This window comes from Octopus sinensis, linkage group LG20 (genome assembly GCF_006345805.1).
Source record: "Octopus sinensis linkage group LG20, ASM634580v1, whole genome shotgun sequence".
Taxonomy (NCBI): domain Eukaryota; kingdom Metazoa; phylum Mollusca; class Cephalopoda; order Octopoda; family Octopodidae; genus Octopus; species Octopus sinensis.
The window spans coordinates 26,279,859-26,294,737 of NC_043016.1; the positions used below are offsets into that span (position 1 = coordinate 26,279,859).

Below are 14,879 nucleotides of genomic sequence, written 5' to 3' on the forward strand. Positions count from 1 at the left end.
GGGATCTTTTCGGTTTGAACGGCAGTTTTTTCTAGCGGTGTCATATGAAATTGTCACCCATAATTATGACCCTAGTATCGATCTATTGCATTTCAATCTATTTTAGGGTTAGGGTTAGGGGTGGGGGGAAGGGTATCTTTTTTCTTCACAAATGTAAATAAACCCAATCTGTTTCTTAAACGAGGGACATATTCATACGGCACAGAATGCTTTTTAACTCAATAGACGTTACTGATTGGTTGAAATTGCAGAAATTGAAGAAAAAAACAACAAATATCTTACAAATTATAGAATTTTCTCAATAAAGCCAAGAGGAAAAGATGTTTTATAAACACATTCTACCAGTATACAAGTTTAAAAATTCTTAGTTACCTAGAAATTATGTTAAAAACTGCCGTTCAAACCGAAAAGATCCCAGAAATGTTTTGAAATTTTTGTCCTAATCATGATGTCCGTATTTTTCAGCATTTTTAGAAAAAAAAAATTGTTAAAAAAAAATTTTACACGGATTTTCGGAAATTGTTTTCAGAATCATAATCTCCGTATTTTCCCGCATATTTTGAAAAAAAAGTTGTGAAAAAAAGTTTCAAATGAAGGAAATAAGGGTGGGGGTGGTAATTTAGAAATATCGATTTTTGCCAATTTTGGGGGGGAGAGGGGGGCGGGGCGAAGACAAATTTTTTTTCTAAAGGGTGGTTTTTTTGCGGGGGACGGGCGGAAGTCTTGCCTAGAAGGATATTATAATTTTGTTTACACATTGTTGATTTTTAAAGATTTTATTTATCTTTTATTTTGTTAGTCTTGTTTACAGGCAAAACCCTTACAACGACACGCTCACACACATATACACACACACTCTTTTAATACAGTTCTATATGTAAGAGATGAGGAATTATGTGCATTATTTACATTTGACGGATATTTGTCCTCATCTTGTTTGCTGTTAACACAATGTTTTGACTGATATACCCTCCAGCCTTTATCAGGTGTCTTGGGGAAATTTCGAACCTGGGTTCTCATTACTAAGGTATTTTTCGATGTTGTTATAATAATAATAATAATAATAATAATAATAATAATAATTAATATTATTATTATCATTGTCATTTACTTTTAATCTGCATGTTTGATGCAATCACCTGCCGGGGCACACCCAGCGCCCTAGGGCAAGTGAAGGTTAAGAGTTGTTGAAATATAGCTGAAAGCTTGGGGAGGGGAAGTAGAGATATATCTCCATGTAATGCAAACACAGACATTTACATTGATAGGGTTTTTCTAAGGATGTGGGCAGTACTTGTTAGCACAATCTTTTGGATTTCCTTGAGACATGGTTTTCCAGGGATATTGTCTAGGTGTTTCTGACATCCCTTTTTTATCATACCTAGGGCACCTACAATAACAGGAACAGTTTTTGTTTTAAGATTCCACATCCTCTGTATTTCGATTTCCAGGTCCTTATATTTACTAAGTTTGTCAAATTCCTTGACAGATACATTTTTATCAGTGGGGACGCTTACTTCTATTAGTCTGCAGGTATTTTCTTCCCTGTCTTTAACAATTATGTCTGGTCGATTAGCCTTGATCGTTCTGTCAGTGTTGACTGGAAAATCCCAGAGGATGGTGACATCTTTACCTTCAACAACTGGCTGAGGATGGTGTTCATACCAGTTAGCAGGAGTGTCGGATTTGTAGTGTTTACATATCTTCCAATGTATATACTGTCCTACCCTATCGTGGCGATTTTTGTATTCGTTGGTGTCAGCACAGGACATCCCGAAACGAGATGGTCTATCGTTTCGTCAAATGTGTCGCAGAATCTGCATTTAGGGTCAGTACCGTTTCGGAGAACGTTAGCCTGGTAATTTCTGGTAAACAAGCTTTGATCTTGTGCTGCCATTATGAAACCTTCAGTCTCTGCTTTCAATCTAGAGCTCTTCAGCCACTGATGGGTTGTTGCTTGGTCTACATCAGCATTTTGGCTTCGGAGAATATATTGTCCATGCAGGGGCTTCTGGCTCCACCGCCTCTCAATTTGATTCTGCCCGTTCTTTTTTGCAGTCTGCTTGATTCGCTTTGCTTGCTTGGTAGCAGTGGTTTCCGGCTCTTCATCTGATTCAAGGTTAATGTCTAGTTCCCTTTCGAACTTATAAGCTTCCTTGACAATAGAATGCAGCTTTTTGTTGCTTTCGTGTTCGCACACAAGTCGCAGCATCCAGTCCTTTGTACTAGATAGGTACCTGTTCATTCCTACAGTAGAGGTCTTATAGCACAGCTCTAATTGCATCATTCCTCTCCCCCCGCTGCTTCTAGGTAGGTACAAGCGGTCTACATCTGCCTTAGGGTGGTGCATGCTCTTGGATGTCAGTAACTTTCTTGTCTTCCTGTCTAAGCGTTGGAGTTCCGTAAGGTTCCAGTTAATGATATTAAAACTGTACTGGACTACTGGAAGTGCCAGGGTGTTAATGGCCTCAATGCAATTTTTGGAGTTGAGTTCAGTCTTCAGTACAAGCCTTATTCTCCTATAGTATTCCTTCTTATTTTTTCCTTCATAGTAGCATGATGTATACCATCTCCTTCGTTGATTCCTAGGTATTTGTAACTTTCTGTGGGTCAAGTTCCTTGATGGTAGTGTCAATATCTAATTTAACAGAAGCTGTTTGCCTGAGCTTGCCTCTTACAAAAGTTGCTTTAGCACACTTATCAAGGCCAAAATCCATTCCGATATCATTGCTAAACTCTTTAACAGTTGTTAGCAGCCCTTCGGGCTCTTGGTCATTCCTGGCAAACAGCTTTAGGTCGTCCATATAGAAAAGATGGTTTATTAACTTACTAAAAACTTTGTACCCATATCTGGTACTATCCAATTCGTTTGAGAGTGGGATCAGTGCCATGCAAAAAAGTAATGGAGAGAGGGAGTCACCTTGAAAGATGCCTCGTTTGATGTTGATGCTGTTGGACTGGCTCATCCCATTACTATGGCTTAGAAAGAGACGTGTGTTCCACATGGTCATGCTATTCTCTAAGAATTTTGAGACGACAGGAGAGATCTTGTATATCTCAAGGGCCTTGAGTATCCATTTATGTGGGACACTGTCATACGCTTTCCTGTAGTCTATCCATGCCATACTCAGGTTTTTGTTTTGCTCCGGCTATTCTCTACAATCATTCTGTTTATGAGCAATTGGTCTTTGCACCCATAAGAGTTTCTTTTACAACCTTTTTGAGCTTGTGGAAGGATAGAATTTTGTTCAAGAAAGCGTACATTCTCTCCGTTATTATGGATGTGAGGATTTTGTAGGTGGTGTTGAGACATGTTATTGGCCGGTAATTCTTTGGGTTTTTTGTGTCTTCGGTTTTAGGTAATAGGTAGGTGGTTCCTTCAGTCAGCCAAGCAGGTATTTGCTCTGGGTCTGAATGACATCAGACAGAGATGCAGCGAGATGTTCGTGTACCTCTGTCAAACAATTCAGCCAGAAGTTAGGGATCCGATCCAGTCCTGGGGTTTTCCATTTATGAGCCTTCCTAAGGACACACCTTAGCTCCTCTATTCCTATTGCTTCCCATTTCTGTTCTTCAAGTTCATCCAGTCTCTCTTTCTCACGTTCTATCCAGTCAGCCTCAGCATTAAACTCTTTTTCGTGCTCCATACCTTCTTCCAGAACTCCTCCACTTCTTCAATCTTAGGTGGATCTTCTATGTGTATTTTATTTTTGCCAATTTCCCTATAAAATTTCTTTGCATCTGTCTTAAAAAATTTATTTTGTCGATAAAATTTGTTTCTTTTGTCATACCTTCTAAGCCGTTGAGCTTTCAACTGTATCCGTTGTTTCAACAGTTCCTTAGTTGCAGGGAGGTTTATGAGATCTTTGATTTTATATTTTTGCTTGATTTTTCTAGCTTTTCTCGGCTTAATATTCATATTATTATTATTATTGTTGTTATCATTATTATTATTATTATTGTTATCATTGTTATCATTATTATTATATTATTATTATTATTATTATTATTATTATTATTATTATTATTATTATTCAGGTCACTGCCTGGATTCAACTTGGAATATTGGGGTTAACAGCACGGGCTACTAATCCCCAGATTCCGGCATATGGCGTAGTGGTTAAGAGCGCAGACTACTAACCCCAAGATTCCGAGTTCAATTCCAGGCAGTGACCTGAATAATAACAATAATAATGATAATAATGATAACAACAATAATAATAATAATATGAATATTAAGCCGAGAAAAGCTAGAAAAATTACGATTATAATTGTAACGGCAACGATTATAATTGTAACGGCAATGATGGCCGTCTCCCCACGAGCCAATCAAAGCTCAAAAATGATAATATTATCGTAGCACCAAAATGTTTTTGGAAACTAAAAGGAAAACCAAATCAGTATACCAAATCGCTTGTCCTATGGTTAATCTGGAAGCGCGTCCCCCAGGGAAGAGCCAGCCTGGGATCGAAAAGTCATCAACTGGCACAAACTCTTCTCCGAATACGGACATGGATGGTCACTTGAACGGGAAATTCCCCAACTCGAGCCCTCCAAGTTCACCACCACAACCACCACACAGAAAGAAAAATGTAAGCGGAACAAATGGACCGAGAAGAGTATAAAGAAGTAATATACGCTTATTACTATGCATTAGGTAGGCCATCTCAAGAGAGACACACCGCAAACTCTTACAGTATATGGAGAACACGGAATCAAGACAGTAGGCCCTATTTGATTTTAATTTAACCCTAAAAAAAAATTTTTTTAAATGAACGAACTATTGAGTTTGGTTTAATGGCCTACCAATGTATACTATGAGTTTCTTTGCCCTAGGAGTCGGGAAGACGCTCGGCAAGAAATGGAAGCAAATTTGAAAGAAGAAGAAAAAAAATAATAATAATAACAACAACAACAACATCGAAAAATACCTTAGGAATGGGAACCCAGGTTCAAAATTTCCCCAAGACACCTGATAAAGGCTTGAGGGTATATCAGCCGAAATGTTGTGTTAACAACAACCAAGATGAGGACAAATATCCGTCAAATGTAAAAATTGTACACTTTTGTTTTGTCTTGTACTGTCTATAATGTTTTTCTTAATATAAACCCTTGTGGTTAATAAAGAAATCATTATTATTTCGTTTTTTTTGTTTCTGGTTTGCAAGATTCTTTATGTGAATTCGTATTATATCACTCTCTGAATCCTCTCAAAAGGGACGAGCTGTTGTCGGTTCCTTTCTACTGCTGCCAGAGACTGGCCAAAATCATCATTCAACAAGTAACACCACAAATAGCTATTCTGTAGCTAATTGCTGCAGTAACGATAGACATCGAGGAAAACTCGAAAATCCTTGAAGCCTATCAGACCAAAAAGGAGAATCGTCTGGGATGACCATAGAACTATTCATCCAAACGACCTAAAAAGATGTGGATCTCATTCCAGACCAAACCCTTCTTCCTGCAGGCTGCATATTTCCAGTCAGAGTAGATGGGAGGAAAGCAAAGCGCCACATTTGCTTTTCAAATTATCATTTAAAAGCCTTTTGCTCTAGACTGAAGAAAAAGAAGAGGCGGTCACTTCTCCTCCTTACACCAACAACAGTCACCAGAACTCGAGCGACAACAGCAGCAGCACCATCACCATTAGCAGATTCACCTTCACCAACAACCATACCGACACCGAGTTTCCCCAAATACTTCTCAGCGCCCGAAGAGTTTCCACTTCCCAATACGGAGCACATGGGCATCACAGGGGGACAGTCGGACTGCAATAAGGAATGGAAGTTGAAAACTAAAAAACGGAAAAGAGATGGGCGTAGGAGTGGCTGCGTGGTAAATAGCTTGCTTACCAACCACATGGTTCCGGCTTCAGTCCCACTATAGCCTCGGGCCGACCAAAGCCTTGTGAGTGGATTTGGTAGACGGAAACTGAAGAAGCTCGTCGTATATATATATTATATATATATATATATATATATATATATATATATATATATATGGCAATGTTTTCGTTTGTCGTAGCACACGTTTCCGTCGATTTCCTCCGTCGATTTCCGTAAAAAACTTTTATTTTTTTACATATGGCTTTGCGGGAATATTTGAAGTAATGAGAGCGAAAGAGACTAAGAGGAAGCGATTTTGACGAGGGAATTTCTTTTGAAGTCCCCGTGTGGTGGTGTTTGATGGGGTGTGGGAGACAGACAGTATGTTGTGTAAGTGAAGTGCTTCTGTTAGTGTGTGCGAAGAGACAGAGAGAGTAATGTGTGAAAGAGAGAGATAACTGAAATTTTTTACTCGGTGTATGTGTATATGTATGTGTGTGTATGTATCTATGTATGGGTGTGTGTATGTATGTGTGTATGTATCTATGTATGTGTGTGTGTATGTATGTATGTATGGCCGATTCAGTGTAATTTTTCACTCGGTGTATGTGTATATGTATGTCTGAATGTATGTATGTATGTGTGTATGTATCTGTGTATGTGTATGTATGTATGTATGTATGGCCGATTCAGTGTAATTTTTTACTCGGTTTATGTGTATATGTATGTCTGCATGTATGTGTGTGTGTGTGTATGTATCTATGTATGTGTGTGTGTATGTATGTGTGTGTGTATGTATGTATGTATGTATGTATGTATGTATGTATGTATGTATGTATGTATGTATGGCCGATTCAGTGTTTACATTTTTTACGGAAATCGACGGAGGAAATCGACGGAAACGTGTGCTACGACAAACGAAACATTGCCATATATATATATATATATATGTATGTATGTGTGTGTATATGTTTGTGTGTCTGTGTTTGTCGCCCCAACATCACTTGACAACCGATGCTGGTGTGTTTACGTCCCCATAACTTTGTGGTTCGGCAAAAGAGACCAATAGAATAAGTACTAGGCTTACAAAAAGAATAAGTCCTGGGGTCGATTTGCTCGACTAAAGGCGATGCTCCAGCATGGCCACAGTCAAATGACTGAAATAAGTAAAAAGAGTAAGAGAGAGAGACAGAAAAACAAACATATGGACAAGCAAAAACAATCCTCATGCACGCAAGAAGTAGAAAGAAAAAAATCAAGCCAACAAAAACAAATACACACAGAACAAACGTCCTGCTCTTTAGTGTTAGTGGAGGACTGGAATGGAGTTTTAAATGCACGGTGGGACTGTGTTGGTTTAGCAGACAGGAGAAGAGGGTGAAAAAGCCTCGCAAACCTGCTCAGACGAATCCAACTGTCTGACAGGTATCGACTGGTACTTCCCGGAGTGGACCTGGTCAAACTGCATCGGGTCATCCAGATCGTATCTAGATAGGGTATTTTGTAGAGTAGCAGATAAGGATAGCATAGGTTGTCCACAGTTTAAAGTAGTCGACTACGCAGACCACAAATTCGTGATTTGTAGGCTTCATAGACAGGGGCCCGGTTACTGGAAACTGAACACGTCGTTGCTGGCGCGTAAAAATTTCAATGACCGGATTAGTGGACTAGTTAAGAGGGCTTTGACGGGAACAATAATCAACGATAAATGGTGATTCGCCCTGAAAAGGCATTTAGAATAAAATCGATAAGGTTTAGCAAAGGACTAGCAGTAGAAAGAATAGAGTAGAGGCAGAGCTAGTCAAGAAGTTAGACGAGGCTTTTAGAAAAGGCATAGCAACTGACGTGCATGCAGCAAGATTGGCACTCGACTAATTCTTCGACGCGAAAAACTAAGGTTGTGTCGTCAGAGCTAAGGCACAAACACTTAGACACAAAGGGACGAAAGCCGTGCAATGAGCCCGAGGCAGAGACACAGCGTGGCAACAAATCCACGATCCGATCCTTACCGGGCTGCAACGGGCAAATGATAACTAATCCGAGACAAATGTGCCGATAACAGCCTTTGAAATAAGAGAAGCAATGGCTAGTTGCATGAGAGACAAGTCGCCTGGTTTGGATAGTTTTTCCCCTAGGAGCTTTGCGCATACATGCCAGACTTGTTTGGCGACTTTTTAGCAAACGTTTACTGCAACTGGCAACAGAATGGGAGAATTCCCAGTTTTGTGAGCTGAGGAGAAAAGAACCGAACAAGGGGGAGTGTATCAAAAACTTTAGAGCCCATAACTCTGCTGAATGCAGAGTTCAAAATTTTGGCCAAGGTGTTTGCTACGAGGTTGGCGCTTGTCGTCGGGGATTTAACAGGGAAGGTACAGATATGTACCATTCTGAAAAGATCCATCCACGACAACCTCCACCTCATGCGATACATCATTGAGAAACTGACTAAAGAACCTGGCACAGGGAGGGACCCTGATCAATTTAGATCAGCCTAAAGTTTTCAATAGGATCGATCATCTATACATGGCGGCAGCAGGTTTCGGGCCTGTATTCAGGGGCTGGATCGCTGCAATGCACAACGACATCTGTTCAGTAGTCAGAGTGAACGTTCACCTCTCAGAACAGTTCAACATCATGCGCTCGGTCCGGCAAGGTTGCCACCAATAGTCTCTCTTGTATGTACTAACACTCGAGCCACTACTACACAAACTGGAGGCGTTGAGAGGCATCCCGCGTGACCTAGGATGTGGAAGATGCGTGTCGGTATATGCCAACGACGTCACCGTATGAAGGCAGCGGGGCGATCTTCACGATGGATTCAGTTGACTGCCGGGTCCGTCCTACACGCGACAGCAGGTGTTCGACATAAACCCACAGGTCAGTAATGCTCGGGCACTGGACGAGTGCATGCAGGGCCGTCTCGTCGCCCTGCGCGCATCTTGGACACGCTCGGCCGACGAAACTCTCCGGTAGCACTGCCAGGTCAGAGATTTTTGGGAATTATCCATCGGTCCCGGGTCGAAAGTTCTCTGGAAAAGAGCGGCTAGCTGATCTTTGACGCTCAAGGTCTCCCCAAGAGCGTCGTCGCACGTTTCCTCATTAATCCTCTATAAAAATCTAGTGGACGTACCACCTATCGCAGTGTCCAATTGGCTGAGGGCTGTGAACGCTCGAAGACATTACACTTTTCAAATACCTTCTCTCGGTCTCTGTGTTACCTAGGACTGCAGCTCCGTTAAAGAAACTAGCTGCGGAAATACGTCCTGGTGAACCGCAACCACACCTGTTCACCGTCTAGGAAGTACTAGAGATGTTGTAGTGTCAGTGCATATCTGCACATCATCAACCACGGCATGCCCCGGCCACCACTCACCGGGGTTTGATAGCAGATAGATCGTCTGATCATCGGGACGCGTCCTTTCCACCAGAAGCGGAAGAGTATACGCTCCAGCGTAATCAGACGGTGGCCAGGACAAGGCACGACGGTCAAGCGATAGTATATGACGGACATGATATACGGGTTAGCCACAACGTTCACTCTGACTACTGAACAGATGTCGTTGTGCATTGCAGCGATCCAGCCCCTGAATACAGGCCCGAAACCTGCTGCCGCCAGGTATAGATGATCGATCCTATTGAAAACTTTAGGCTGATCTAAATTGATCAGGGTCTCTCCCTGTGCCAGGTTCTTTAGTCAGTTTCTCAATGATGTATCGCATGAGATGGAGGTTGTCGTGGATGGATCTTTTCAGAATGGTACATATCTGTACCTTCCCTGTTAAATCCCCGACGACAAGCGCCAACCTCGTAGCAAACACCTTGGCCAAAATTTCCGAGAAGGAAAGATTGTGTTTATATGCCTGGTGGCCATGGCGAAAGAGGTTGTATGATGGACGAGATGGAAGGTGCTGAAGACAAACACTTTTCTCTTTGGCCATCCCTGACGAACTGCTTCAAGTTTCACTTGAAAAGGAAAATAAGGGTAGAGGAGGGAAATGTTGTCTTCCAGTCAATTTGCTGAAAGTTGAATGAAAGTGGCAAGAAAGGTACGAGTGAACGGGGTCTGCCCAGAGCCTACGCCTGCAGTTGAAAAAACAAAGGAGAAAAGTCACCTGCTCCAAAAGTCAGAGTACCCATAGTTTTTTTGTGGGATTTTCCATGAGCAGCCCTCGAACGTCCCCTCCCTATTGATTTCTTTTCTTTTTTAATTTGTTAGTCTTGTTTACACGCAAAACCCTCACAACACACACTCACACAAATGCACACACACATTTTTCGTTCTGTCCTGTGTTGTCCATGTTTTTCTTAATGAAAACCCTCAGGGTTAATAAAGAAATCATCATCATCATCATCATCATCATCTTTATTATTATTATATTATTATTATTATTATTATTATTATTATTATTATTATTATGATTATTATTATATTATTATTATTATTATATTATTATTATATTATTATTATATGAAAAGCGGCAAGCTGGGCGAAATGATTAGCGTATTTCGTCTGCCGCAACGTTCTGAGTACGAATTCCGCCAAACATCGACTTTACCTTTCATCCTTTCGGAGTCCATAAATTAAGTACCAATGAAACACTGGGGTCGATGTAAGCGACTCATCTCCTCCCCCAAAATGGCTGCCCTTTGTGGAAAAATTTGAAACCATTCTTCTTCTTCTTCTTCTTCTTCTTATTATTATTATTATTATTATTATTATTATTATTATTATTATTATTATTATTATTATTCAGTAGTGCTTTCACTTCACTACCGAGCGCAGCTCTGTGTGCCTTGGGTATGTGCTGTGATTTGATGTGATGCTCTGATGGTTACTCTATTGAAATGTTTTGCGTAGTTTGTGTGCAGTGTCCAGTAGTGCAATTTTCTGTATGTTATATGTGTTTGTAAGTCCTGGTGTTTTCGTTATGTATTTGTCTGAATATTTTTTTATCATACCTAATGCACCCACTATGATAGGGATTGTTTCTGTTTATAGATTCCACATTCGAGTTACCTCTATTTCCAGATCTTTGTATTTTGATAGTTTCTCCATTTCTTTTAGAGAAACGTTGTCGTCTGCTGGTATTGATACATCAATTAGAAAACATTTTTTTCTTCATGATCTCTAACAACTATATCTGGCCTATTGGTCTTAATTTCTTTATCTGTGTGTATTGGCAAATCCCAGAGGATGGTTGCTTTCTCGTTTTCTGTGACCTTTTCTGGTGTGTGCTTATACCATCCTTTTTCTGTTGGCATAGCTTCCAGTGTATGTAGGTCCCAACTCTGTCGTGTCTGTGAATATATTCCTTCTTAGCCAGGACTGGGCAGCCAGAGATAATATGATTTATTGTTTCTTGTCCATCTCCACATATTCTGCAGTTACTTGTTATGTTTGTTTTTCATTATAGGTTTTGGTAATTTCTGGTGGGGAGGCTTTGGTCTTGTACTGCAATTAAAAATCTCTCCGTCTCTGCTTTGAGTCCTGAGCTTCTCAACCATTGCTGGGATTTTTCTTTGTCTATTTCTTTTGCATTAGTTTAGTCCAGTATTTGCCATGAAGGGGCTTTTCTTGCCATCGTTTTATCATGGTCCGTTGCTGTTCTAGTTTTAGTTTGGATTTCATTTGTTTATAGCTTTTGTTGTTTTTTCTTCTTTTCTTCTCTCTTCTTCTTCTTCTTCTTCTTCTTCTTCTTCTTCTTCATATTTGTTAGGTGTTATGATTTCTTGTTGTATTTGTCAGCTTCCTTTTTTTTTGCTCGTGTTTTGCCGCTATTTGTGTCAGTTTTCTTGCTTCTGAAGTAGATATTTTGTAGTCCTATGGTGATTATTTCATAATAGTTTTCCAGCTGTATAAGGCCTCTACCACCTTCTATACGTTGTATATATATAGCCTTTCTATGTCAGATTTTGGGTGATGCATCCTAGATCCTGTCATTATTTTTCTTGTTTTCCTATCTATTTTGGTCAGTTCATTTAGTGTCCAGTTAAGGATATTGTAGCTGTAACTTATAACTAGGACGGCTAAAGTGTTAATACCTATTATCTTGTTTTTAGCATTGAGCTCTGTTTTTAGTATTGATCTAACTCGTCTATAGTATTCTTTATTTATTTTCTTTTTCATTTGTGTGTTGTATCATACCTAGTTAATGGATTCCTAGTTATTATTATTATTATTATTATTATTATTATTATTATTATTATTATTATTAGACAATATGAAGAGCGCGATGCGATTGCATTAGATATTCTATTGGTTGAACGATATTTCGACAGCTTGCCTGCCTTTGTCGAGTTCAAAATGAAATGTTATAAATATTCAAAATTATAGAAATTCAAATTCAAAATTATATCCCAGTTCACGCACGACATCCGTCACATCGCGAGCTTCGAGAATATTCCAGCAGACGCGTTATCCAGACTTCCCGTTTCCGCTTTAACTCCTGCTACGTTGGATTTGGTTACCTTGGCTTCCGACCAATCTCCACCAAGTTTAGTTGACATCTCATCACCTGAGTTTTTGCATTGTCAGTTCGAATACTTACCCCTATCAACTGCGGATAGTAATATCCTTTGCGATGTATCCACCGGATCACCGCGACTGTCCGTTCCTCTGAGTCATCGCTGGATCGTTTTCGATTATTTGCATTCCTTATCGCATCCAGGAATTTCTGCCTCTGTCAAGCTCATCACAGCTTGGTTTTTCTCGCCAGACATGCGCCGAAACATCACCACCTGGGCTCGTTCCTGTACTTAGTGCCAGCGTTCTAAGATCCATCAACATATTCGTGTTCCATTGGGAAAATTCCATCAACTGGACACTCGCTTTCGCCACATACACATCGACCTAGTTAGTCTTTGGCCCGTCAGTGATAGATATATGTCTATCCCGACCTGTGTTGACCAGTTTTCTCGTTGGCCAGAGGCCATACCTTGGGTCGACATTCCTGCTGAGACCGTAGCTCGTGCTTTAATATCCGGCTGGATATCTCGTTTTGGTGTTCCCTCAAGGATCACCACCGATCGAGGACGGCAGTTTGAGTCCAATCTTTTCCGAGAACTGTCACACCTATTGGGAGTGCAACATCTGCACACAACTAGTTACCACCCGGCTTCAAACAGGATGGTGGAACGATTCCACCGTCAGCTAAAAGCAACCCTGCGTGCATCACCAGACCCGCAAAGATGGACCGAGTACCTACCTATCATCCTTTTAGGTTGTCGGTCCTCCGTTAAAGTGGATCTGGGTTTTTCTTGCGCAGAACTACTCTACGGGGTTGGCACATGCGTACACATCACCAAGATCTTTCTATGTACGTCGACCGATTGCGGTCGTACTTTATAAATCTCCTGCCGATGAACACTCGGCCTCAAACAGTGAAATCTGCGGTCCTGAAGGACATTGCTTCCTGGACCCACGTCTTCTTTCGAAATGACTTTGTGAAAGGACCCTCATACCAACATATAGAGGACCCTATCGAGTCCTCACACAAACTGAAAAACTTTTCACTATGGACGTTAACGGTAGAAAAGAAACTGTATCTGTAGACAGACTGAAGGCGTTTTCTGATACTCATACCCCTCCAACATTTATTTTGTTGTTAATTGTTTAAATTATTTTCCATTGCTTTCGTTTTTTTTATACGCGTAACAAAAAAAATTTTAGGGTTAGGGTTAGGGGAAGGTTTAGGGTTAGTGACAGGATGTCTCAGTTTTAGACGCAGCAAATGATTTTAGCTCACTAGAGGTGATTCATTGGTTAAAATTCGAAAAATTAAACTACGTTATACGTTATAGAATTATTTTGTTTGTTAATTGTTTAAATTATTTTCCATTGCTTTCGTTTTTCTTTTTACACGTGTAACAATTAAATTAATTTAACAATTAAGAAAAAAGAAAATTTAAGGTTAGGGTTAGGGGGAGGTTTAGGGTTAGTGACATGATGTTGTCTCAGTTTTAGATGCAGCAAATGATTTTAGCTCAATTAGAGGCGATTCATTGGTTAAAATTCGAAAAATTAAACTACGTTAAACAAACGAATTACAATTTTATCAAGAAAGCCAAAAGAAAAAAATGTTTTATTTTGACACATTCTACCAGTATACGAAGTTTTAAAGTGTTTAGTTAACTAGAAATTGTGTTGATATGTGCCGCTCAAAAGGAAAAGATCTCAGGGACATAAACACACCACCGTCGGTTGTCAAGCAATGTTGGTGGGGGGACAAACACAGACGCACAAACATATACACACACATACATATATATATACATACACTGTGGTCAATGTAATCAACTAGTCTCCCCACCCCCGCTTTGTGCCTATAGCAGAAAGGATTAGTATTATTATTATTATTAAGGCAGTGATCTGAGAGTATTATTACCCACTAGACAAAATGGTTAGAGGGATTTCTTCTAACTTTATGTTCCATGTTCAAATGGTGCTGGAGTTGATGAAATAAGTACTAGTACAAGCTAACATTTTTCATTTCATTTCTAGTTTTTATTTTGAAGTAATACTTTGATTTATAAGCCTTAAAATCCACTCCATAATTGTCCACGGGCATATGGCGTAGTAGTTAAGAGCATGACCTTAACAATAATAACATCGACAAATACCATAGGAAATGAGAACCCAGGTTCGAAATTTCCCCAAGACACCTGAAAAAGGCTGAAGGGTATATCAGCCGAAATGTTGTGTTAGATGAGGACAAATATCCATCAAATGTAAATAATACTTTGAATTAATGTTTTTAAAAATGAGTGTGTATGTTTGATCTTTGTGAAAAACTGAAAATTTGTCTCAAGGCAGTAACTGTTTAAACTGAGTACTGAGTTGTTGGTGCCTTGTATACTTGCAGCTAAATATCTTTAGTATAAATATAAGCCTCCTTGAATTTCATCCTGGTTTCAAAATTTTTAATTAATATGTTTTATAGACGTATATTTTAATATGTGTGGATGCCTGTCTATGTGTGCATATGTGTATATATGAAATGTGTACATGTATGCATGAATATATATTTCTCTGTGCATATGTATATGAGTGTGCAT

General features: G+C 39.7%; 1 protein-coding gene across 3 annotated transcripts in view; it reads right to left on the reverse strand.

Moving 5' to 3' along the window:
• The window catches only part of LOC115222628, a 102,637-nt gene that overhangs the window by 66,082 nt on the left and 21,676 nt on the right, over window positions 1–14,879 (reverse strand). Inside the window, exons 1-2 of one of the 3 annotated variants that reach the window (XM_036511493.1) lie at window positions 6,838–6,842; window positions 3,123–3,126 (exon numbers count right to left, since the gene is read on the reverse strand). The exons of the other annotated variants lie outside the window; for them this stretch is intronic. Of the exons in view, the coding sequence (XP_036367386.1) occupies window positions 3,123–3,125 (3 nt within the window). The 5' untranslated portion in view covers window position 3,126; window positions 6,838–6,842. Of the gene's footprint in view, window positions 1–3,122; window positions 3,127–6,837; window positions 6,843–14,879 lie in introns of those variants that run through there. 3 annotated transcript variants of the gene reach the window in all.